At 41.2% G+C, this 25,240-nt stretch overlaps 1 protein-coding gene across 1 annotated transcript; it reads right to left on the bottom strand.

The window, feature by feature from the left end:
• Positions 1-1,313: 1,313 nt before the first annotated feature.
• Positions 1,314-25,233, bottom strand: zgc:162331 (uncharacterized protein LOC793007 homolog). The gene is made up of 6 exons (XM_067489592.1): positions 25,092-25,233; positions 14,362-14,880; positions 4,074-4,265; positions 3,758-3,911; positions 3,323-3,508; positions 1,314-3,139 (listed from the first exon to the last, which is right to left on the bottom strand). The coding sequence occupies exons 2-6, from the start codon at positions 14,636-14,638 to the stop codon at positions 2,803-2,805; spliced, it is 1,146 nt and encodes a 381-aa protein (XP_067345693.1). The 5' UTR covers positions 14,639-14,880; positions 25,092-25,233; the 3' UTR covers positions 1,314-2,802.
• Between the last annotated feature and the right edge of the window lie 7 nt (positions 25,234-25,240).

Here is a 25,240-nt window from a genome sequence, read left to right as displayed (position 1 = left end):
GCTGCTGGTTTAATGGCCGAACACTAAGAAACTTATGAGCTCGTAACCACGTTGTTAGTTAGAGGCATTTTCCCTCTGTATTTCCTGACAGCTCCTCATCCTTAGAAGTTACTTGGATGAATTATTTTATTGATTTATCTCATTGTTTCTTTCCGTCCTGCATTTACATCTTGAACACTAAAGGACTAGTTTTTCGAAGCTAAAGTGGTTTTGTGCTAATTAGGATCAGCACTACAGAGCATCCTTGCTGAGTTTCGAGGGTATTTTCAGACTTTCTCCAGATGTCTAATTTGTCCTTTGCTCTCGGTGCTTCATTTGCATCACGAAGGTGAAATAAACTCAGTTGGTAGTTTAATCGGTACATGGAGCTAAAACGTACGCGGCCTAACACAGCAGTGCCTATAAATCCGACTTTGCTGAAGGTGATAATGTTTGTTAGTTTGAGTTGGAGAGAGAAATATTCATGAACTATCAAATGAAATATGCAGCTGTTATGATTTTTAATTAGCTCCACTTGCACAATAGTTTGTTTCTTCTCTTTAACATCTATATATATGTATATACACACACACACACACACACACACACACGTGTGTTTATATATATATATATATATATGCATGTATATATGTGTGTATATATAAAAATATATGAATCGACCACAAAATGTTCTGATTGGACATATATAATAACATATAGTTTTTATGTGCTTGATATTTTTATTGACTTTGATTTTCTGCACTTACTATATTTGTGTGGTATTTGCTGTGTGTCTGGTCTTGGGGTCTTAACTTGGTCTCACCCTGCCCTGGTTTTGGTTGTGGTCTGAAGCCCAGTGGTTGCATATTTGTATTTTAAAGCCGACTTGTTGGAGCCCAGTGGTCAAGTATGTTTTCGATAGGAGCTCCTTCTTTTCAGTAGCTTGCTTTACTTACTCACCTGTCTGTTTCTCGTTTCTCAGTTGTTTTGATATTGTTATGAGCTTCACCGATCAGTAAACTGAAGCCAGCAATTTTGTGGGAGCCATGAATGTTAAATAGCTCTAACTATAAATATAGCTGCTGTGACAATCTGACTGCTCCATCACCTCAACCACAACAACCCATCTTCCTGTGTCACTGTCACTCTGCGGGCAAATTAGGTCACCTCCTCATTTTTAGATGTGATGACACAATGAGGAATTAGGTCCATCTTTGTCTGAATTTCCTGACAGTCCCTCTCTTCTTTTCATTCTCTCTCTTCTCCCTCTTTCTTCATCTATTTTCTTTGTCTTCATCTCATCTTTCACAAATAGAACACGCAAGATGAAACAGTTCAACTAAAGAAAAATGCCTTTATTCAGCATTTATGGCATTTATGTCTTATTAATAGATATTAGCCTTTAACTGTCCACTTCAAGCCATTTAAACGTCCCCTACCTTCAGAAAATGTAAAGTGCTGATTCATTAGTCTTTTTACTTAAGTCCTTATATTAAAACCAAAAAGCTGCAGAACTAATGTGCAAACTGAATAAAGCCAAAGCAAAGTGGTCGTTCACAGTTAATGACTTAATGCATTTACATAAATCAAACAGATAACAGGGGTTTAAGGTTAAATATTCAACAAGTTAAGCTAAGAGGAGTATCCACATCTGCAGGATTGCAGCTGGGGTTTAAAGACTTGAAGTTTGTTTATAGGTTGATCGGGTTCAGACGTCTCTCTGCTTCACCTTTACATTAGCACAGCGGCAACAACAAAGCAGCAGCTTCACAGTGACGGGTCTACATTTCCGTAAAATTCCTAGTTTGTTCCTATTCACATAGCACACAAACATCTTTTAAAATTAAAAATCTATTTTCCATTCTTTGAATGCAAATGCTCTGTGGCTGAAACCAGACTTTAATAAATGCAATATGTCATCATTTTGAGTTGACTTCCAGTTGGCATTTGAGTTATGTACAGTATATTGTCTGCTGCTGAGTCCATCTGACACCCTGAATGACATTGTCACAATATATTACCAGTGGAGCAGTCAACCATAAAACAAGCTTTTGTTATTAATATTTATGTGACAGAATGAGCAGCACAGACAGAGCAAATTAAAGAGACACAGACACAATAATAAAGTTTCATTTGACAATTGTGGTGAGAAAGATTTGAAATTGTTCACCGTGTTACTAAATCCGTACAAATAGCACAAAATTGGCTTCATTCAGTTGTTGCAGCAGCAACAGCGTATTAATCACAGCGTGTCTGCTACCTATATATTTTATTAGTAATACTGAACATATTAACAGAGCTGTAAAAGGACTTGAAATCTTTCATCGCATCACAAAGAAGTGAGATTTCGAGTTTTTAGCATGTTTTGTTGAACTGGATGGCAGGAGGTCTAATACCACCAGGTTATTTTTACATGAACATCAAATTCATGAACTCACGGGTTCTTTTGACTCAGTAAGTACAGTAAAGTACAAGTCTCTATGTCTTTTTTAATTGACTGGCTACTTGAAGCGTTCCTGTAATTCCTGGGGGCTAAATGAAAGCAGGCCGTTCTCTGTGGAGCTCCTCTCACGCAGAGTGCAGCCGCTGAACGAGAAGGGAAGATTCGGCAGAGTCCAACCCGCAGGAGCGAGTCCAACAAGCATGCGGTAAAGGAGGAAGCCCCCGTTTCTACACTCTTGTTTTCATGTGTGCTTTGGAACATCGCACCTGCAGCCTCCAGCGGGAGAAAATGGGCATTAACGAAGAACGAAACATGTTTTCTTCATACGTGTTTGTTAAACATCTTCAGCAGCTTGTGAATATGGCAAGCGGACGATGAAGTTACTGCCATGGTCGCTGTGGTCTCGGGTTGGGGTTGGGGTAGATGGGTGCTGGCGTTGGGTGAGGGTAGGCAGACGCAGCTTGGTTGGGGTTGGGCGGGTATGTGGGAGTGGGGTACTGTGCCATGATGTGAGGTTGACTGTGGGGGGCGGTGTGGGCTGGCGAGGAGGCAGCAGAGGAAGAGGAGGGCAGGTGGAGGTAGAGAGGGGCAGATGGAGCAGAGGGGGCTGAGGGTGCGGTCGGAGTTGGGACCCTCTGCAGGACGATGTGTGGGTAGAGCTGAGATTCGGAGCGATAGAGTCCGGGCAGGGAGGCCTTCAGCAGACTCTCCTGGCTCCTGTGTGAGACAGAAACAGGACTTTAACAGTATTTCCTATGCATACTTGCATGATGTAGCGCGGCCGAACTGTATTTGGTGCCGTAATAAAGCGATGAATCAGCTTGTGTCAAACATCTCATTTGAGCTTGAAGTATGAAGTGTGTGTAGCATTCGCATGGATTATGAGTGGTGCCAGTTTACCTCTGGTATCCTCTGTTCTCATATCCACTGAGGCCTCCTGTCAGGTATAGGGGGCTGTCGGGTGCCAAACGAGGATTCATCCTCTGGGAGAGGTGGAAGATCTTAGGAGGAGGGAAGGCTTCCCACTCCCCCTCCTCTCTCTCCAGCCAGCACTCAGTGCGGCGGGCTGAGCGCTTGTCTCTGCGCCTGTGGAGCAGGGAACTTTATCAGGTTACTGGTTTGCTTAAAATAAAAGTTAGAAAACAAATGATGGAGTGGAGAGTTTCCACTACAAGTGCAGTGGCATCGCTAGACTCTGAGGGGGCCCCTTGGCAAAAAAAAGTCCCTCAAAGCCCCCTTAATTGCTAGTAGGGGCCCCACTAAAGGGGTTTTCGGGGCAGTGCTAGTACCAATATGAGAGGTTTAAATGCACTTAACAGCTCTCTGTAATCCTACCTGCTCCGTCCCTCCTTCTTGGCTCGGTCCTGGCTGGATCGCTCCTGCAGACAGCAGATGAGGAAGGATAGGGACATGGCGAGGATGACGATGCCACTCACCACTGAGGCCAAAACAGCCACTCTCAGGCCGCGGTCCTCTGGTCTGGGGATCGCTTTTGGTGGATAAAGTTACTCTGCATTACAAACCTTTACCCAGGTTCATTGCAGACATGAACAGTAATGTTTGTGGACTTTAATTAGTTAGTTAATACTGAACGCATGTGGAAAATAGCCACAAAGTATTAATTAGAAATCTCTTCACTAAACCTGCTCACCTTCACAGACAGGCAGGTAGTTGCTCCACTGCGGTTTCCCATTCCTGATGTTGCAGTAGATCTTGTCGCTGCCGACCAGCTGGTAGCCCTCTCGGCACCAGAAGGCCAGCACACTCCCGATTGACACGCCTGTGCCACTCTCCACATAGAAGGAACCTCGACGTGGAGGTAGGACAGGGACGCAGGACAGACCTGAGGGACACCAAACATCTTGAGACTGATGAGAACTGTGAGAGAGTATTTATGCTAAGCTAATGCCATGTTGCACACAATTAGTAGTTTACTCAATTGCAAGCTGTAAAATAGACATTTCAGATACTTTTTCATCATCACTGACAGTTGCAGATCATTATTTATGTTAAGTAAATGCAACACACTGTAGCATAAATGAGTGTAACATCAGGTTACACAGCATGGGAATGAAGTGATACTGAAGTTGCATCACTCTATTAATAGTAAAATGACTAATTTCCATGCAGCTCATATAGACATTCGTCGTTTTGTCTTCTTCTGCAATGGATGATTGGCGCCGCTTGAGGCAAATTTGGGATAATTTGCCAAATAAAAATGCAACTTGACTTGAATAATTGCACTTCCAGAAATAATCCTCTTTTATTTCGAATGGCTGATAACATTTTGTGCTGTCAGACTTCACTTGCTGCTGTTGTGAAATGATGAGGGCGTCCTGTTGTCATCATTCCCAACAGCTGTGACTGTAAAAGCGTAGAACATAAAAACTCCACTATTCTCTTTCCCCTTCTTCTCTCATTTATTCTCTTTCTTGTCAAATACAGACTCAGCACGGGCCACAGTTTCTGTTATCAATGCCGGGAGACAGAGATTACCAGTAACACTGGATAGACACATAGAGCGAGAGGAGGGAGAGGCATCACTATTTTTAACCTCCAATACGCAAATACCTCAGAGAGGTCTCGTGATACAGCAGCTATTGTTAGAATTTTCTGCAGAGAGTTTTTCAGGCTCACAGGAATTCTCATGTAAGCCTGCAGCGTTGCACAACAAATCTCATATTTTTCATCCCATATGTGCCATTTAAAGCTCACCTCAGTATGTCAGGTTATTTATTTTTTTTTTTTCATATCTGACACATTGACGTTGCTTTTGGCCACTTTGCGGATGCAAAAATGTTCTAAGGTTATATGTTATAAAAAGCAGCTAATGTTAGGATAATTAATTTAAATGTGATGCACAGCTTTGTTTTGGCCTTCACCAGTAGCTTAGGGGACTATGTCTTTCTCTAGCTGATAAAAGTTAGGTTACTAGCTTCTCAGGCTTGTTGGCACTTGGCAAGTTTGACTAACTTGGTCTGCAGCTAGTTTCTGGAGAAACGAGTTTGACGTAGTTTATCCTGATCAGAGCATTTCAGACATTTACATAGCAGCTTCCTCTATGAGAAGGAGTGCAAAGCACTTTGGACACACAGAGACGGCTACTCGCATGAGCCATATAGGCGGTGGCCTAGGGCGCCACCTGCTGGAGGTGGCGTTCCTGCAAGCCCACAAAAAATAAAATCAAATAAAATACAAATTCAAAAAACAAATAACATAAAATAAATAACAGTAGTAATTTTCGGGCTTGACTGGTGCCCTTTCCTCATACGTTGTGTTAAAAATAAAAAATAAACAATACTTCTCACCCGCTGCATCAGCAGCAGACTGAAACCCCCTCAGCGTAGGAAGCAGCGTTGCCTCAGATCTTTCATTTTGTACAACTCAACAGTTCAGCTGAATATTTCTGGTCATGGTTGATGACTGTAAAGTCTCTTGGCTGTGTGTTTACTTAAATGAATGCTTTTTTATACACATTGTATATTTCACCTTTTAATTTTTGTAAATAAAAAAAAATCTTATCTTATCTATGTGATATTAATATTGCCAACCTCTCAGGTGCGGCTTCGTGAGGCTTCTAGGCAGTTAGCATTTGATGATACCATAGATGCCACAAGGACGTGTAGAGTTTTCAATGAAAGCTTTCAGAGATTCATTATAGATTAATGTCATCTTATTTACACATTGTGCTTCTATAAGGCTTATTGTTACTAAATACATGTACAAAGTATTTATAGACCATAACACAATTTTATTTCTATTTTTTTTAATACATCAGATAGCTCATGTTAGATGTGTTGGAGATAAAGTCAGAGAGACCAGATTGAGGTGGTTTGGACATGTTCAGAGAATAAATTGTGAATATATGGATAGAAGGATGCTGAGGTTGGAGCTGCCAGGCAGGAGGTCTAGAGGAAGAGCATAGAGGAGATTTATGGATGTAGTGAGGGAGGACATGAAGTTAGTTGGTGTGAGAGAAGAGGATGCAGAGGACAGAGTTAGATGGAGGCACATGATTCGCAGTGACGACCCCTGAAAGGGAACAGCCGAAAGGAAAAGAAGAAGAAGAAGCACAATTTATATTTATGTAGTTGAAAAAAAGGGAAAAAATATTAGCTGTTACTGGGACTGACTTTGAACAAACCCACGCTGCAACTTTTGAATTCAACTTTTATTTCATATTGCTCTGTTTTGTAGGCCAATTGTTTGAACATGGCACCTTTTTAGATCATATTCATATGAATATGTGGGAGCTCTCAGCGCTCTAAATATTTACATAAACACGAACACTGAACACGAACACTGCTTTTATTTGAATTCAGTTATTTATGTTTTATTTTTATTTCAACAATTAAACCTTTAAGGTCTGTCATAAGGCTGCTGTCCATTAATGTTTGGGGAGGTGTGTGCGTGTGGAAGCGTGGGGGGATTGAGGTGGCACCAAACCTTTATTTCGCTTTAAAGCTATAATCCTATGCTTAAAAATATTATAAATCATGAATGGATTGCAGAGTCTAGGGTTAATGTTTCTGGGTTTGTCACTACAAGAGAAACTTTGCACTGTTTCTAATGTTTAGATTTTCATTTTTAATGTGCTAACTAATGACTAGTGGAGGAAACAATTCCTAAAAAGTTAAAAGAGAGACAGTACAGTGTTGGGTTTGTTGTCTTATGGCAGTAAGGACATGATGCTGCACTTTCTTTTGCTATTTTAGTGTAGTGTGTGTGTGTGTGTGAATGGGACAGACAGAGACATGTCATCTTAGTATAAGACCCTGCGAACATGCAAGCTGCTCTCTGCTGATTGGTAATGACAGATGGGAGGATTTCTGCAGTGGTGGAGGCAGAGTGAGAGAGGATCCTGTGATTCTGTGTGAAGATGACAGCATCCCCTCCCTCACACACACACACACACACATACATACACACATCTCGGCACACACCAGACACGTGCATAATGGCACAGTACAGTGGAACAAGGACAAGATGACTCTGTTTTTTAAAGTTAAACTAAAAGCCATTCTGTTTCCCCTAAGAGACCTTTTACTGCCATCGCTCTCTGCGTGTGTGTGTCTGTGTGTGTGTCAGATGAACACAACCTTAGCCAAAAACTGCATCCGGAGATATAGTACAGTTGGTCCAGCGGCCAAAAGCTTCCTAATGAAAATGTCTCCATACACATGAATAACTTTGTGTACAAGTTGTGGAATTGACTGACTTCTCTCCAAACTGTGCAAGAAAACAAAAAAAAACAAATCAAAACAAAGACAATAAAATACAATATTCTGTGACTAGGACTTTATCACATTTGCCAGCACCAGCCTCTTTTCTTTCTCTTCCCTCCAATGGCACTGTCGCTGTTTGAAACTAATAGTACATCCTCGTTGTGTTTAAGAAATGCAAACCTCTTCATGAAATAATACTTGAGGATCGTATTTACGTTTGAATAAAAGATACAATAATGTTTAATTAAAACCAAGTAGTTTTAATGATCTGACTGTGAGACCATTCAATGTCCGTTGTCGGTCTGTATCGCTCAGACTCATAGTTCAGTAGTCGATCTTCTGTTCTACTAGAACATTAATTTGGCATATAATGGATATAGGAAATATGATACGATCAAAAGTAACAGGCTGTGATGTAATTTTAAAAAGAGGGGTAGGTGACAAAATGGAGGACTTTGAATATTGTTCCAGTCAATTTCTATTCAAACTCAAACCCTCCTTTCCCCAACACTAACCCTGTCAATGCTGTGTTAAATGTAACAAAGTTAGCTCTGCATTTTAATTTTTTAAATTTTAACCGTGACAATGAAGGGTGTACTGATTTTTGAGGCTGCTCGTGGGCAGTAGAACATGCTGCAAGAACAGACACATTGTCATTGTACACAACATCCGAATTTACTGAGTTGTGTTTCTGATCAACCAAAGTCGTATTATATTCACTCTCCATTTATGTCTGTTTTCTCTGGGTGATTTTTCTGGCTCCTCTGCATTTAAATATACTCCATATTCAACAGATAACTGCTAATTTTGTGAGTTGTTTAGTGCTGGCAGAAAATACCAGACATATTTATTAGAGCTTTTTCCCAGAAAGAACTGCAACCGCTCTGTAGCAACAAATTAATGACAGTGGTAAAAGTCAACCAAAACACTGAATTGTGTGCTGTAATTGCAAAAGAAGAAGCTAAATGATGTTAAAACTCATGTCAGACGATGTGCAAACTTCTGTGATAATTCTGTGTTTTCTTTATATATATGTATAAAATATAAGTTAACATTAATGGCATTAGTACTAGTTGCTAAAATGCAGTTTACACATGCAATATCCGAGCCTCCTCACACACACAAACACACACACACACACATACACACACACTCGCCTGCCAAAGGAAAAGCATTTACCTCTGTAAAGGCGGATAAAATATTCAATATCTTACGTGACAGTATGTGTTTTAAGACTTTAGCTGAGGTGTTTTTCTTTTGCTGGCTGTTACCGCGCTACAGCAGGAAACTCGTCGCCGTTCCTACGTACAGACCTTGAACTAAAACCTTTGCCTTTCTCTGAGTCAACATGCTGCAGTGAACAGACAGGGAGAAGAACCACAGCAGTGGTGGCTGGACAAACGTCACACCCCCCGTGGAGCCGCAGCATCAATAAAAACAGCTGAAGGTTATTGCTGAAAATATTAAACACATATGGTGGTTTTGCTATGAAGTAGTGTGTGTGTGTGTGTGTGTGTGTGTGTGTGTGTGTGTGACCCTTGCAGCAGGTGACTGGCATCAACTCCCACATGTACAGAAATCACATGCACTGATGGATGTGATCTGGTGTTCTGGCTGTGTGTGTTTAATACAGAAGGACCCCCACCCCCCCGCCCACCCTCAACCCCATTCAGAAAGCTTCTCTGTCATCGTGGAAGCTTTGGGCTGCCACTCAGAAGAGTAAAGATGCCAACAGGGTGCTAATAAACGTCTTGACCCTCCAACCTGGCAACCCGGCACTGCCAAGCAAACATCCTTTCAGCTGCATTGTTTTCTAAAACCCTCCCAACTTGCCTCCGACAGAGAAGCACTTGGAATAGTTTGTGATTAAAAAAAGATTAGACTGTGTGCATTAAAGATTTAAATATTTACAAGCATGAAGAGCAGGGATGAACAGAACACAACACAGAATGCTGGATGCACCAATGCCTCACACACACACACGTACATATGAACAATGTTAGACAAACTTTCTTCGGATGCTCATTTTATTTGTTCCAGCTTAATGAGGCTTCCTTCGAATTCTGGCCTGCGTTAACTCATCACTTCGCAAACCGCCGACTTTTAGAGTTGAGTAATGTCAGTATTAATTTTACATTATACAGTTGCTCTCAAAAATGTTTAACCCCTTTTACAAATTTGGTGTATTAGCGAAAAAGGCCACACTTTTAGCTGTTTACATCGAAGAAATCAAAGAACTCAACACAGCTAATGTTACAAATAGTTTTTTTAAAGTCAACACTATTTCAACTTTTAATGAAAAATTATTCAGCGCCTTCATAAGCACTCTTTGTGTGATCTGACCTCAAACCAACATGATGCCTGTCTCCCGTCTCACATCACGATATCTCAGCTGATCATCTAATCCCCAAGCTCTCACCCCATGTTGTACTGTTCCTATTCAAACACATGCCTGCATGTGTTTGATTCAGATTTTGAATAGTGACATTTGAAAGGATTTATTTTTGCTTGAGAGTCTTTGCTCGGAAACAAGAGGAAAAGATTGTCTTTAACCAGCAGCTTTGGGGAGCAACACTGGCCCTTAAACCTTCAGCTACATGTCAGCAGCACACAGTTGGCTGACCTAAGTGCAATGAGTCGCACATTTTCAAACAGAAAGTGTTCATCAAAGTTACATGGTGGAGAGATAAAAGATTTTAAATCCGGCTTTCTTTTCCTTTGCGTGTTGGACCACAGTGGCTGTCACTTTGTTTTAACAGGAATGAGTCACATAAACTCCTTCTGACAGGGAAATGTAGGAAACACAACCAGAAGGACACACATCAGGTTGTGGGACATGTGAAACTGAACATGACAATGCAAGTTCATCTCATGGGGGTTTTTCCCCTTAGCTTTGGCAATTGAATCAACACAGCTCCTTAATATTTTTTTTTCTTTTCAGAATTATTTCTTGGCCACCAAGGTGTTATTTTGGGGGTATTTTCTGAACAGATGCACAAATGTTGTTTTTTGCAGGGGATCACTAACTAACTGGAATCTTATTTGGCTGACTGGCACGTAATGAATTAAAAACTGCGGGGTTGAGGTATTTGTCTTTACTGCCTCTCTACTTTCTCTCCTCTTGCTCTTTAGTTGTTGCTTTCCTACTTCAACCATCACGACAGAGCGAAAGCTCATTTCAGACTCTCCCTTAGTGTCTTTGTTCAGCTAGTGGTGCTAGTTTTAAACCGTGGGAAGGTAATAATGAAGTTGAGCCTCTGCCAGCAGCTATATTGGAATGACAGACAACAGAAGAGAAGAAACTCTTTGTTTGAAGCACACCAAGGCTCCAGGGCTCAGGAGGGAAGGAGTGATGATGGTGTACGTCCTGCTGCATGTGTGTGCCAGTGGCCTCTGATATGCAGAAATTCTTCTTGTGTCTTATGTATATTTGCAAAAAAATGGATATATCTTTGAAAGTTTGCATTTTTGCCATTGAAGATTATCAAATTAATCCTGTGTTGTACTGCGCTAGACCTGTTCCACTGACTAAAAACAGTATCAAATTATCACTGTTGCAATGTGGAAAGATGAGACCCCCCTCAAACAGACATTCTAAAGTCACTGGCTTCAAAGTCCTGGAGCTGCCACCAGTATTTGCATCTGTACATCGGTGTGCAGTGATGGACTCAGGTGGTTGTTCTATGATGGTGGGGTCTGTTGAAGGTACTTTATCATGTTGGGGCACTTATGCTGTAACTTGCCCCTTTGCCTCCTGCTGTGAGTGCACCTCTGCCGCCGTGTGTGTGTGTGTGTGTGTGTTAGCGTGTCATTAATAAGATTTCTTGCTCTACAAATAGCCTGGAATAGACAAAGGTAATAGGTTTTGCCTGTGACTTAATCCGATTAAAGGCATTGTAACGTTTCACATTTACGTTGTAGGCACTTGGCTGACCATCTTATCTGAAGAGACTCGTAGTGAACAATAAGCAGCTTACTGTCATCATTAGGTGGATGCTGTATCCAACACTGATCCTTGGTATTTGGCTTTGTTTAGGAAGTAGAATTATTGAAGAATATTTAGCCACTTGGAACTAAAAGAACTATGTTTTTTTTTTTTTTTTATCAATTGCTGATCACTGTGTCAGAATACATCTACATTTTTAATAGTACACATCTGTGAACAACAACATACAGAAAATCCAGAATCTCACAAAAAAGCAAAAGCACCAGACCAGATTAGGAGGTAGACTACCTGCTAAGTAACTGATATAGGACTCATTTAAGGATAAGCACTAACTTTGAGGTTAATATCTAGTGTTACTGTGTTAATGTTAAGGCTTAAGGCTTTTCTAAGGCTGAAATACCCACTGCTCATCTGCAGCCCACCAGCACCACAGCTTCCCACTCCGTCACCAACTCAGTTTGACAGAGTTCTCACTGCTATCAACCACATAATCTCAGCTCCAAACCAGAGGAGCTTTGTTGGGGATTTATTTTTTTTTACACATGCAATAAATTCTATGTACATAAATGCAGTCTGTCATTAAAGACGAGCTGGTGAAGGACCAATCCGTCAATAGCTAAACTCTGATCAATTTACATTCAGGAACAGCTGGCAGCATGGATTCCTGGATGACTCCGAGCTCCTATTGACAGAGTCTGAGAGCTCTGGTTTGATCCAGCGTCCCCCAAGTCTCCAAGTCTCTGTGTGCTCAACCTTCAAACATGTGTTTCACCAGTGTTATTGATTGTGAAACTATGGATTCAGTAAGTAGCTGTGAGGCCAGAGGAGATATCAGATTGCTTCTACCTGCAGACACTGAATCTACTCAGCTTCAAATGATCTCTGAGTTGCTAACAGTAGTTAAAAAAATTCACATTTTCACTAACATGTACCCAATCTACAGTAAACCTATATGATGGGATCCATGTACGTTTTAATTAATTAAAATTAAATTAGTGACCTAAAGCTAAAGGTGGTGAAACCATTGTTTCAGTTAAAGAGTTTTTTGGATACAGTTGCTAATGGATAGTGATCTCTATAGCTTAAATTAACTAATGGAGAAATGTTTGAAAATACATCAACGAAACAAAAATTTGCAACAGTTAAATTCCATCTAGTTTGATTAAAAGCACTTCAACTGAACATGTTTGAAACATGACGGGTGGTGTTAATAAACTCGTACTTCAGTTGAAGGTGGACTTGAGCATTGTGCTGTGGTGGTACATAAAATGTGGGAACTACTTCCAGGGTCAAAAGTCTTCCTGGAAAGACACAGTTTTGTCTTTATTCAATGTCTTCTACATTCCTTGCATGTAGAAAAGGTTCTACATGCAAGGTTCTATACTCAAGACAAAGCAAAACCTAAAATGTTCACACAGAAGCACAATTTTTCTGTTGTAACCCTGAACTGATGGGTCAAATGGTGGAAAAAAGTCATGGAAATGTGCAGCTTCTTGCTCCTGGAATAAGTAGTTTAAACTGTAACACACACATACAGAAAAAAACACACTCACATACGATGTTTTTTGGGAGCATTGATATTAATCACAGGGTTTTGCGTCTCGGAAACTCACGCAAAAGCTCGGCTCTGGGTGTAATTCATGCATGTGGGGTAATGTGGGAAGCCAGCTGATCACCTGAGTGTTTGCTTCTTTTGTGTGTTTTTAAAGTATAATGTGCTTATTCTGGCTCTGTCAGATGCAGAGCTGCCGTTATGAAACGAGCAACTGTGCTGTTTAGTCTATAAACCTTTAAGAAGATTGGTTGTGTTTGGGCCAAGAGCGTCCATTTCTCATGAGTGTCTGTGTTTGTGGAGTTTGTGTGTATTAGGCACGTGAGGTTTGCATTTTGTCATCCGCTGGGGGCTATTTCTGCATACACGTGAGAATATGGGGCTGGTGAGGCATTAAAGAATAAATGGTGGAAAATGAAGGAGAGAGAGAGAACGAGAGAAACAGTAAAAGGAAATAAAGTCACAAAAAACTCAGAAGAAGAAAAACTAAGTGCAAGAGAAACAAAGTGACAGGAGAAGAAAATGCAATTAGTCGAAAAAAAGACAGACGAGAAAGAGAAAATTAACCGGGGGTTTCGGAGTGACAGACGGCGAAAAGAGAAAAGGAATGAAAGAGTGGAAGGCAGGAACAGAGGGAGTGGAAGAGAGGACAACGGCAACTCATGCTCCAGTGAAGAAGGTGAAGTCATGCAAGTGGCTGAGCAGCTTCAGCCTGGAAATAACAAACTGTTATGCTGCCTCGCACATACACTCTCTCTCTCTCTCTCACACACACAAACACACACACACATAGACACACACACACACGCCACACACACAGACAGAACACATTTGTAATGTGGAAAATTAAATCAAACTAAAAATTCGATTGAAGCTTTTTAGAGTGAGAAAGTCTCAAGCAAAAAAGTCACTCGGTTGCATGTTTTTTAGGTAAAAAACTTCTTGGAAGCCAATATTTTCTGTCAAACGGACAATATTGGAAGAAATTCAGGATTCAGGTGAAGGTAAGAAGAAAACAAAACATGGGAGAGACCATGACAGTAGTCAGGTGTGTGTGTGTGTGTGTGTGTGTGTGTGTGTGTGTTTGTGTGTGCTTGAAAATATTAAAGTCAGTTAAACTTTTACAGTGCATTATTTAACTATTTAGTAAAATAATTTGTTTACAGTTGCTCGATTAAAGGTAATTAATCGATGTGGACTTTGTTTAAAGACTAACCTGTATAGTTTCTGGTGACTGGTGGGGTTTGTGTCTCCGTCCGAACCTCTGTCTCTGCTTCCGTCTCTGCTTCCGTCGGTGTCTGGGCTTCAGTCTGCAGGTCTGGCTGCAGCTGGATGGTCGTGCCGGTCCAGTCCTCCAGCAGTGATGTGCTATGCAAGTCCTCGGGGCTCAGTGTGGAGCCTCTAGCCATCATCAGAACACAGAGCAGTGGGCACACCAGCATCCAGAGGTGGGCGCTGGCACTTTGACAAGATGGTCCCACTTTTGGAAACATGGACTCAAGATGATAAAGGTAAAAAACTCTGTAAATTCAAGAAAGAGGTTTCACAGTCTCATGGTCAAAACGAGGAGGAAAAATCCTTTAGGGGAAAGTTTGTTGCATCCTTGTTTTTAGTATTTCCTGTGCTCGTCCTCTTTCTACTACGTCCTCTCTCCTCCTCTTCTCTTCTCCTCTCTTCACTCCCTTAGTGGAGAGAGATAAACTCCCTCAGTGTTGCCACACATGATGCTGCGATGCTGTGTGGAGGTAAGAAAGAGACAATGATGACAGTGCATCTGTGTGTTTATGGATGCATGTGTGTATATATAGTAGATCGAGCTGTGTTGTGCTTCCTGTCTCCTCAGTTGTTCTTATTTTCTCTCCAGCCTTCTCCTCTCCGTCCCTCAGCTTGCTCACTTGTGCCCTCACTGCTCGCCTAGTCTGCTGCCGTCCCTCTCTCTCTCTCTCCCTCTCTCTCTCCCTCTCTCCCTCTCTGATCCCCAGCTGGGCTGACTGAGCTCTTGCATAACAGCAACTCCCTCACTGAGCTGTGCTGAGCTGTAACTCATGCAGCCTTAAGTCCTGATATTCCTGGTTGCTGCCATTTCCCTCACTGCCCCCCTGCACCCTGTCTCTCTCTCACTGATGTTTTAGTGTATTGGAAGAATTGAAGGATTTTGCAGGAAAACCACTTACTACACGCTGATCAACATTTACTTTTGGATCACTGTCACCTAAAAGGTCACAAACTGCAATTTGTAACAGTAACAGCCAGAAGAGACAGTCCAGCTATCTGCACAGGCCACATTAGAGCCTGTGTTTGACTTGTGCTGTACCTATTTTTATGCTTCAAGTCTACTGTCTACACGTCTCCTGTTTTTAACAATAATGACTGATTGTTGGGCTCTAAACACAACTCAATACTATTACTGAATTCATCCAGTATAAACTGGCTGTGGACTGAATCTGCTGCTGCTTTCCCCAGAGCAAAATCTGTGTCAGCAGAGGCTACTTGTGTTTCCCTGACGTTTATAACAGTGGTGCAGATTGTTGGAAGTAAGAAGCACGTTAGTAAGTTCGAAGAAAAACTCGGTGATCATCTCCATTTCACTAGTTTTTGGAAACCAGTCAGGCCAATAAAGTTAGTGGACATATAAAGAGAGAGGGGATGAGGGCCAGGATGGATTCTTGAGGATCTGAGTATTTGCTTATGCTGTATGACTGCAGGAGACATTGTCTTTGTTCAGAAAAGTGAGACTTTAACCAAGGAAGGGCCAATCCAATGCCACTAATCTAGTTGATCTAGAAGTACACAATGGTCTCTGGAGTCATGTAGCAAGAGTAGCACAGGCCTCCAATTGGAAGCCATATTAGTTCAGCCTGGACGATTATTGACAACACTCTGTTTAAAGAGTTTTACTGATTGTTTCTGAAACTCCTGGGTTTTTCTACATGCATCCATGGGATGGAAATGGTGACATAAGTATCTGCATGGGTTTGTGTGTGTGGTGGGGGGCTCAAGTGTAATGTGAAGACCCTGATAGCTCTTGTTGATAGCTCTCTAATCAGAAAGTCCATGGATGAATGTGAATAATTGATTGGATCTGAAACCAAAAATAGGAGAAAGTGACATAGAGACACACACACAGAGAGAGAGACAGAGAGACACAGAAAGAGAATAGAAGAAAGGTAAAGTTGAAGAGTAATTAAAGAGTGAAAAATGAGCAGACAGGGTGAGTGATTACATGAGAGCAGGAGGAAAACAATCAGAGACAAGAAAGACAGCAAAACATTGGAAAAGAAACACAGAGGAAGTGAGATCTGATGCTTTTAGCCTGAGAAAACTGCCATCTATCAACTGTTCGGCCAGTAAATGGGGACGCAGTGAGCTCCGCTGCCGCAAGCTGCATTATTTACAGCCACGGCTTTGCCAAAGTGGACACAGGAAAGGCTTCAAAGGACTGATCCCAGATTTTATTTTAAGCCATCAAATTACATCTGCACTAGACAAGGTTTTTATGGTAAAAATACACCCATCAGTGTAAAATCGAAAACGTGGCTGGAACAGAAAAGTGTACTTTCAGGTGTCAGGCTTTAATTGATCCTGGGACATGATCTTAATGCATAGGACGTCTGCGAACTTAAAGTGCTGGAACAAAATCCAACATAGAGATACAGATGCAATTTATTTTAAAGCCAAAATCTCAGCTTGACATGAAACCACAGCCTACAAGATTTGTTGCTATCAATTTGTGTGATATCTGGGTGGAAATATTTTATTTTAACATTTACTTTAAAGCTGCTCTATTCCATATTTAATGTGTAATCACAAACTCTACAGTTTCCCTGAACTCTACCAAGCTTTTTAGTCTCTTTTAGGTGATTGTTTAGGTTTCTGACGTCATGATTGCACCATTATTAACCTAGTTTTGAGCTGTTTTGAGCTGTTTTTGGTGACAAAACCAAAAAACAGCTGCATGCTACCTGCAGCTCTCACCAGGCCATAAGTTAGTGACTAGTGAAGCTTGATTATTTCCTTCAGTAGGTGTTGGAGAGCAAACACAATTAAACCGATTCTAATTTTCTCTACAAACTTGAGAAAGAGAGAGAGTATTGATCTTCTCGTCGGCAAAATCCATTCCCAAAATAATAAATTATTAAACGGGGGGCCTTTAGGCATGATTTGATTACTCTCCCACCCTGCTTTAAGTGACATTTAATCTCCTTAACATGCTACCAACAGCATTTTCCCCATAAATAAATCATTACCACATTAATTATGAAACATCCCATATGTATAAGTAGTGCAAACCAATGAGATTGTCTCTAAGCAGACTGTCGGCATCTACTCTGTTTTGCATCGTGAGCCCCCCCTGACTGAGGAAGAAAAACTACAGGATTGCTTTATGACACAAACTAGGAGGAGGAAAACACAGGTTCAGTTATTAACAGGCAGATACAGTGATTGTGTGGTAATGCACTCTAACAGCACAGGTTGATTGAATGGGACTTTTGAGGAGGATTCAAAGGATCAGGGAAGCAGCCGTCTAGATGCTCTATGGATGAGACGGATGAATTTTACATTCACATCCACCACTCTCCTTTCTTAGCGAAACTGCAACGTGAAACCTTTTAAACTTGTTTAGCTGATATAGTATCTCCAAGAAATAGTCACTATGGTGTTGTGTTATGAGTTGATGACGTCATATTTGATTCAACAATCTCTTGGGCCAGATACTGATCGAAATTTGCGGCCACTTTGGCAGCAATAAGCTAATTTGTTAGCAGATAGTGTCCCGTTCACTGATAGGTAAAGTGAATAACGTTGATTATCTTGTCACAATGGAACCTGAAAGTGGGATGAAGCAGAAAACACAGGGGAGCATAAAGATTTGAGTGACTTTGACAAGGGCCAAACTGTAATGATTAGATCACTGGGCAAGAGAAACTACAAAACTGCAACTTGTCAGGATGCAGTGGTCTGGACTGACAAAAAGTGGTCCAACGAAGGGACATTGGTCAATCGGCAACAGGGTTACGTTCAGCTAAAGCTCAATGATGCACATGGACAGCGAAAGCCGGCCCATGTAATCTGATCCAGTTGGAAAGCTGAAAGCTCCCAATGCTGAAAATGTTGCTGGTCCTAAAAGCAATAGTGGGGCAATGGAAAGAAGGCGGCCTGGTCCGATGAGTCAGGTTTTTTTTAACGTCACGTGACTGGCTGGGTATGTGTGCATCACGAGACAGTGAGGTGCTTTAAGCAAGATTGTGCTTAGAAACCTTGGCTCCTGGAATGCATCCGGATTTTCCTTTGAAACATGACTTTCCCTGATGTTAGTGGCCTCTTGCAGCAAGATAACAAGAAAATGGTCAGAAATGTGACCTAACAGCCAATGATTAAAAGTGAAAACAGTTAAAGTACTAATGATGTTTTAATGTCTGGCAAAACATGAAAAAAGACAGTTTCTCAGCTTATCAGCCAGACAGAGGAAACACAGGCTTATTAATAAAGCTGTGTGTGACTGTGAGGACAGTTACAGATTGGCAGCCTGTCTGTGTCTGTCATACACATATTCTCAGAGGCAGCGGCAATCTGCAGCTCTGTCCTTATCAACCTAATCCCTATTTCAACATCTTAGAGCAGATTAAATACTATTATATAATGCAACACACACGTGCACTCATACTCACTTGAACTCGGTCGGCTTGCGTTTGTAACTGTGCACATTACGTTCGGACTTTCCTTTAAAAAGAGGTTAAAAGAAGGCAGGACAGTCCTCTTACCTGCGTTCAAGTAATATGCAAATGTTACATCTTTGCATATTTACTATGCAAAGATGTTTGCATGTCTAATCGCCACAAACACGCAAACATTTAGTGCACTAGATAATTGTTGGATTCGCATCCTCTTACTTTTGAGTATTTAAGTTCTAATTTTCAATTTGAGTCTGTCCCTGTTAACTTTCCCAGTTTCTGCGTCTTTTCCAATGTCTTCAAGTACTAATGAATATTTTTGTAATATAGCAATGGCTCAAATCACAAGGTACAATTTCACCCAGGACATTATCCTACTATCCAGTGGGTGATTATGAATTCTCATCAGCTCATAAATGTGTTTCAGTATGTAACTGACTACATGCTAGTCTTATCATGCAGTGGTAAGATAAGAACCACTGCATGCAGGCTGGAAAGTAGAAGGTCACTTACTCCATTGTAACTAGGGGCTGATAACAACTGATCCGATCCGGGTGCATTGTGTCATAACAGTAAAATCACCTCATATTTTGAAAGATGCTTAACAAAGCTGGAGCTCTTATAAGCATTTTAGGCACTTCCAGCTTTTGGTTCAGTTGTTTTATGGTAGTTTTTTTTTCTGATATTACAAGACAGGGATGGTTTGTAATGAAAGGGTCCATAATGAGAAAACACATGCTGCTGACCAATCAGTACCATTGGAGCTTCCACATCCAGGTGGCTGAATCACTTTGTCACACTGACATCCTGGACACCTCAATGAAAAACTTCCGTCTCCATCGCATGTTCATCAATTTTGAAATTAGACGTACTTCAATTTCCAACTAAAGTAACATTAAGCTCATTTCACATTCTAACTCCATAGTAATGAGTTTGCTGTGACAGTCTGTTGCTTATTTCCAGCTGGGCTCCTAAATGTTTCTTCTCTTGATCTGTTTGCTCCCACATGATGTTTCAGCATGTATGTTGGTTCATCTGCACAGCACATGAACTGCTCAGCTCACACAGCTACAACATCATCATACCAAGAGTAAACAACTCTCAGGGGTTTGCTGCAGCACAGTGGGGCGCTTAAGATTGAAGGATCATCACTGATTAGATTCGTGTTTCTCCGACTTTATTAAAAGCTCTCCACATTTTCTAAAGTGTTTTTTTTTTCTCCATGAGCACCAGTGATGTCTTGCTGCTTCTGACTCCTGCTGCGACAAACCACATCTGAACCCAGAGATGGGAAGTAGGTGTCAAATGTAATAGAGAGGATTTGAAAGGGATGTAAGATCAGGAGTGAAAGGAGGTTAGTTTAAAACTCTGGACCAGCGGAGGAATAATCCTTCACCACCAACCACTGCTTGGGTGTGTATTCGATCACATAAAGTACTTTGTTGGTGTGTGGTTGTTTTGGGGGAACATGTTTCTTACAAGATGCCAAATACCAGAAGGAAATAATCACTCTTTCCAATCATAGATGTATGAGAGATGAGATAAGGTCAGGTTATTAGTCTCAGGCGGGAAACTGAATCCATTAAAACCGCAGCATGATAAGACATGAATAAAGCAGAAATTTTAAAAACCATAAACAGTAGTTGAAGGTTTTTGCTTGGACTTTGTGGCTGCTTAGGGTGCAAATGTAGATCTCAAGACAGAATCACTGACCTAGTTGCAAATGTGCCCTGGGATTTAAGTGAAACTCTGAGATTTGAGTGGTTTGTTACAGCACCGTTAATTTGGGAGGCAAACTGCAGATTAGAACTAAGAAGCCAGAGAGATAAACATGTAAATGTGTAGCAACACTTCAGGACGGACCCCTGTAGGGTGTCTAAGCTTCTGTTTGATCTGCGCTGCAGGACATGGCTGCAGTCACTTGGAAGGAGAGAAGTGATTAGTTGGTATTGTTCCAAGGTTCGAAGAGAGGGCAGCAGCTTCTTCACTCCTCAAGGTGTAAAACTGTGTAACACATGATTGGGGTCCAGCTTTATTTACTATTGTGAATTTGATATGTGTGATTACAAAGCAAAAGTGTCAGGATCACTATTTTCACTTCCCCAAGTGTCAAAGAATGCTGTATTAGAAACCAAGTAAATATCACAGAAGGATCTTCATGTGTGCCAATATTGAGACGCAAGTTAACATCACGGAAGGATATTACGTGAGGCCAGAAGTAAAGGACTATTCTTGGCTTTATCCATCTCGCCTTATTGGAGTTTAAGGGATTTTGGAGTTTTTTCTTTCACTTCAGGAATTGGAGATTCACCACGGCTCCGTTCCACGCATTCACTTACAGATCCAGACCACTACATCTTCCCCAGCGGACCCCCCCCTCCCCACCATTTCTTATTTTCTCATCAAATCACTCATCCTAAAGATCTATCTCTACTGCAAGGACCACACTCCACTCCATAAACCCCAGCCTCTCCTCCAGACTCCACTCTTCTCCTCACTCACTCTGCTAATTCTTTATTCTATGCTCAATCATCCTCAAGTCATTGCTGAAATACTCATCTAGGTATTCTCTCTCATAGACTGGGGTACTGCACCACCTAGCAAGTCGGAGGACCTATTACATCTCCATCCTGCTTTTGCCTGGCGCATTATTGGGTCCAAACTTTAAACCAATCCCTCACAAAAAGTGCTCAAAATTAAAATCCAACAGGATTTCGAATTAAAAGTGATTGAAAGTGCTTTGGTGATGGATTTACATTTTATTTCCAATCTGAAGCTTATACGTGTATTGTCCTGTGGGTGTGTGGTATGATTTTATTTATTTATTTATTTGGATGCGACTCCTAATCTGAGGTTAGAGCTTGCTGCAATCTGGCACCGTGATTCTATTTACATTTTAGATCTTTCACTAAGCTGTAATCCAGAGGGAAACAGCTTCCCCTGTTTTCATTGGCAGCACTGGGGACAACCAGAGTGCTGAAAAGACTAAACTATAAAGCTTAGAAATGATTTCACATCTCTGGCCCTCACCACAGAAAGAATAAAACAACAACAAAAAAAAACCTCCAGCTGATTTTCCAGGTTTTTAAAAATAACACGAAGAGCATGTTGACCTTGCAGTCATGTTCTATTTCTTTTCTTTAAAAGGAAGTGGTGTCAGTGTTCTGGCTCATCAGTGTACACATGTGTAATACATATATGTAATACAGCAGCTTTAATTTAAACCCTGAAGAGGGACGTACCACCATCTTGTGGTGATCAGATGCTTCTGTATTGTGAATTCATCCTGTTTTAGTTTTGTCTCGCCACATTCCTTTACTTTTACTTGTAAATGCATCAAATAGCATGATTAAGCATTTAACACACTTTCATAAAATAACAATCCACATTTACCTCATTAACTTGTCATTTATATGACAATACAGTTAAAATGAATGAGACTGATGTTGGAAAAAATTGCCAAAAATCAATTAAGACTTCTAGTAGGATAAATAATTCCCATGAAAATCAACATTTAACCTGTGATGAAGCGGCATCTACTTATGACTTTAACTAATGAGCCAAGGAGCTGCTGCTGCTGCTGCCTGTAAACAGCATTCAGCACCCGAGTTGGCTGGACAGCTCCTCCTCAGCCTAATCAGGGTTTATGAGAAGCTCTACATTAAATCCAAGTACTACATCCAGTATCCATTATGTAATAATACATATGTTTTATGTAAACCCAGCCTGTTCACTTTGTAGTAACTTGGGGTGATTTAATGAGATTATACAGTGCACAGTGGACTGTACACATCAGGCCAGGAAAGAGCATCAGGAAGCTGTATTATGATGCAAAAACTCCTGTGATGGAATTAAAAAAATATTTGGTATAGTGCATTTGTTTTGTTGGGGTTGATTGTTATGAAGTAAATATGTTTAAGTCCAACACAACATTACTTCAGCACAACATGCTGAAAACAAAGCTCAGTGTAATACTGGCTTCTGCCCTGCAAAAACACACCGACCATCTCGTGGATGTCTGGCAGCAACTGTAGCCCTGCAGAGTAGAACAGCAGTGACCTAGACAAGGAGCAGGCGTACTGCTAATCCAATCAGAACCAGAGGGAGGAGCCAAAGCACAAATGTCAACAGGCCAACTGATGGAATTACTACCTTCAACAGCTGAGACGCTGCACAGCCAGCTGTCAGTGTGAAGACCTGGTTTGACTTTGGACTAAAACTGGTCGCGTGTGACAACAGAGTGTAATCAGTTCCCACTGACCTCTCTCTCTCTCTCTCTCTCTCTCTCTCTCTCTCTCTCACACACACACTCACACACGCACAGAGAACTCCGCTTGTGTGAAGCCATTGACAAAGTTTTACGCAGTTTAAGACGGAAAGAGGTTTAGTGAGACTTAACTAAAAGTAATTGGGTTATGTAAGCTCAAAGGTCTCTCCCTAGCTACCACCCTCAACACACACACGTGCACACACACACACACACACACACACTTTGGAGCTTGACTAGCTAAGTTATGTCCTGATGAGCCAGAGACCTTCAGTATCAAAATGATGTGCTATCAGTGTTCTGTGTGTGTTGTCTTTCCTTCGTTCACTTGTCATTAAAATGTCAATAAAAGTTAATTCTCCTTCTCTGTTTAACGTGTTACAGTCCACTGAGTGGATCATCCCAATAATTGTCTCTTTGCTTTCACCAAGCAGCCACGGTTTTTGTTGGCTGCAGCTGAAGTTAAGAATTAATCCTCATTACACAATAAGCAAAAAGCTGTTTAGTGAATTGCTGCCTTACAGTGTGTGTATGTGTGCATGTATATTTTGTCATGTGACTGGCTTCCATCAGATCTTAAAAATGCTTCTTTCCTGTAACACTCCCTGATGTAAATCAGCAGGATGTCTTCAACATATTTTCATCCGTTTTTACTGTGTTCTGTTCCTGGCAGCACAATGTAGCGTTATTGACCTGGACTGCAGCTTTTTCTTTAACACGCTGACTTGTGTTAAACCTAATAAACGACCAGGTTACATCTAACACTTGTGGTGCTGGCATCGATTTTGAACCTGTGATATAAATAAATACTAAATACGGTTTTACAGGCACAGCTTCATTTGGACTGCGATATTTATTATTTCTGTGTGACACTTTTCACAGTAGCTTTTACTTTGTCATAATCCATCTTGTCATAATCTTGATGTTTCAGTGCCAAGCCAAAAGTATTTCAGGTTCACTGAAAAATATCACAGCAGTAGGTTTAGACCACATCATAAATATCGCTCCAAGTCCATCACGTGCATATAAAGACCTCGTACACTCTGAATGTATTGCAATTCCAAAATAGCAGAACCACCAACCAAAGGTCCATAAGCTGTAATCAAGTTTAAGCAGGCTTGTCCAAAAACTTATAACTATCCAAAAATGTTCTTTTGTCAGTCCCAACTGTTTTTCTGTGATTGGATCGCTGGAGCTGGTTCCATGGTACACAAGTGGAATGATGTATTGTCTTTTTCCTACACTTGTCTAAAAGACCAACACTACTCCTAATCATCATCATCCTATTTAGACAAGGTGGCCATTTGTGCTGCTTCTCCTCCGCCTCCTCCTCTCTGGAGAGGACACATACTTGCACGGACACGCAGAGTCCTCTAGAGAGCAGTGTGCAACTGCAGCGTCAACTCATGGTTTTCCTCACACTTTTAAACCTGTTGATGTCCTGAGGATTCCTGCTGTTATTGTTTAGAAATGTATTATTATATTTATTATTTAAATCCATATGGATAATGTTATATACACCTTAAATTAATTGTATAAAAATACACACTGGTAACTTCTTGATCCATGAAGCCATGATACATGAAAATTCTCCACACATGTCCCGATCAAGTCACGTTTCAGACCTTAATCACAGCCGTCCAAGATTTTTTTTTTCGTACAGTTTATTTTAGCATTAATGGTTATTTGTCTTCTTCGACACCCCACTGTTGTTGCTTGAGCCCCACCTCACCTCCAATTGCTCACCCCAATCGAACTTTCCCTTGTGCAAACTTTACTCCACTCTGATTGGTCAACTCCGACCTAGAGAGGGTGTGCGCAAAGCTGGGATTCATTAGCATACCTATCCAGGCTGATAAATGTGCCGACAGGCTCACCTGACGTCTCTGGGAGAATCAAACAGACAGAGGAGGTGAGGGACGTCGGATGTACCGCATGGCACGATTGTCGGACACGGTGGAGGTAAGGCTCAGGTTAGAAAAAACAAGTTTAGGCAAGTTCACTCACCTGAGAGAAACAAACACAGCTCCGGTGCCCGTCTACAGTCTCTGCGTAAAAGCGCACAGCCAAAACAGAACTTTACGCGCTCCCTGCAGAAGGCTTCCCGGTTCCTCCTCTGTCCTTTAACTCCCCAAACTCAGTGGTGGTTTCCCGCT

This window comes from Channa argus, chromosome 21, assembly GCF_033026475.1.
Source record: "Channa argus isolate prfri chromosome 21, Channa argus male v1.0, whole genome shotgun sequence".
NCBI lineage: Eukaryota > Metazoa > Chordata > Actinopteri > Anabantiformes > Channidae > Channa > Channa argus.
This window is presented reverse-complemented; position numbering and strand designations above follow the sequence as displayed.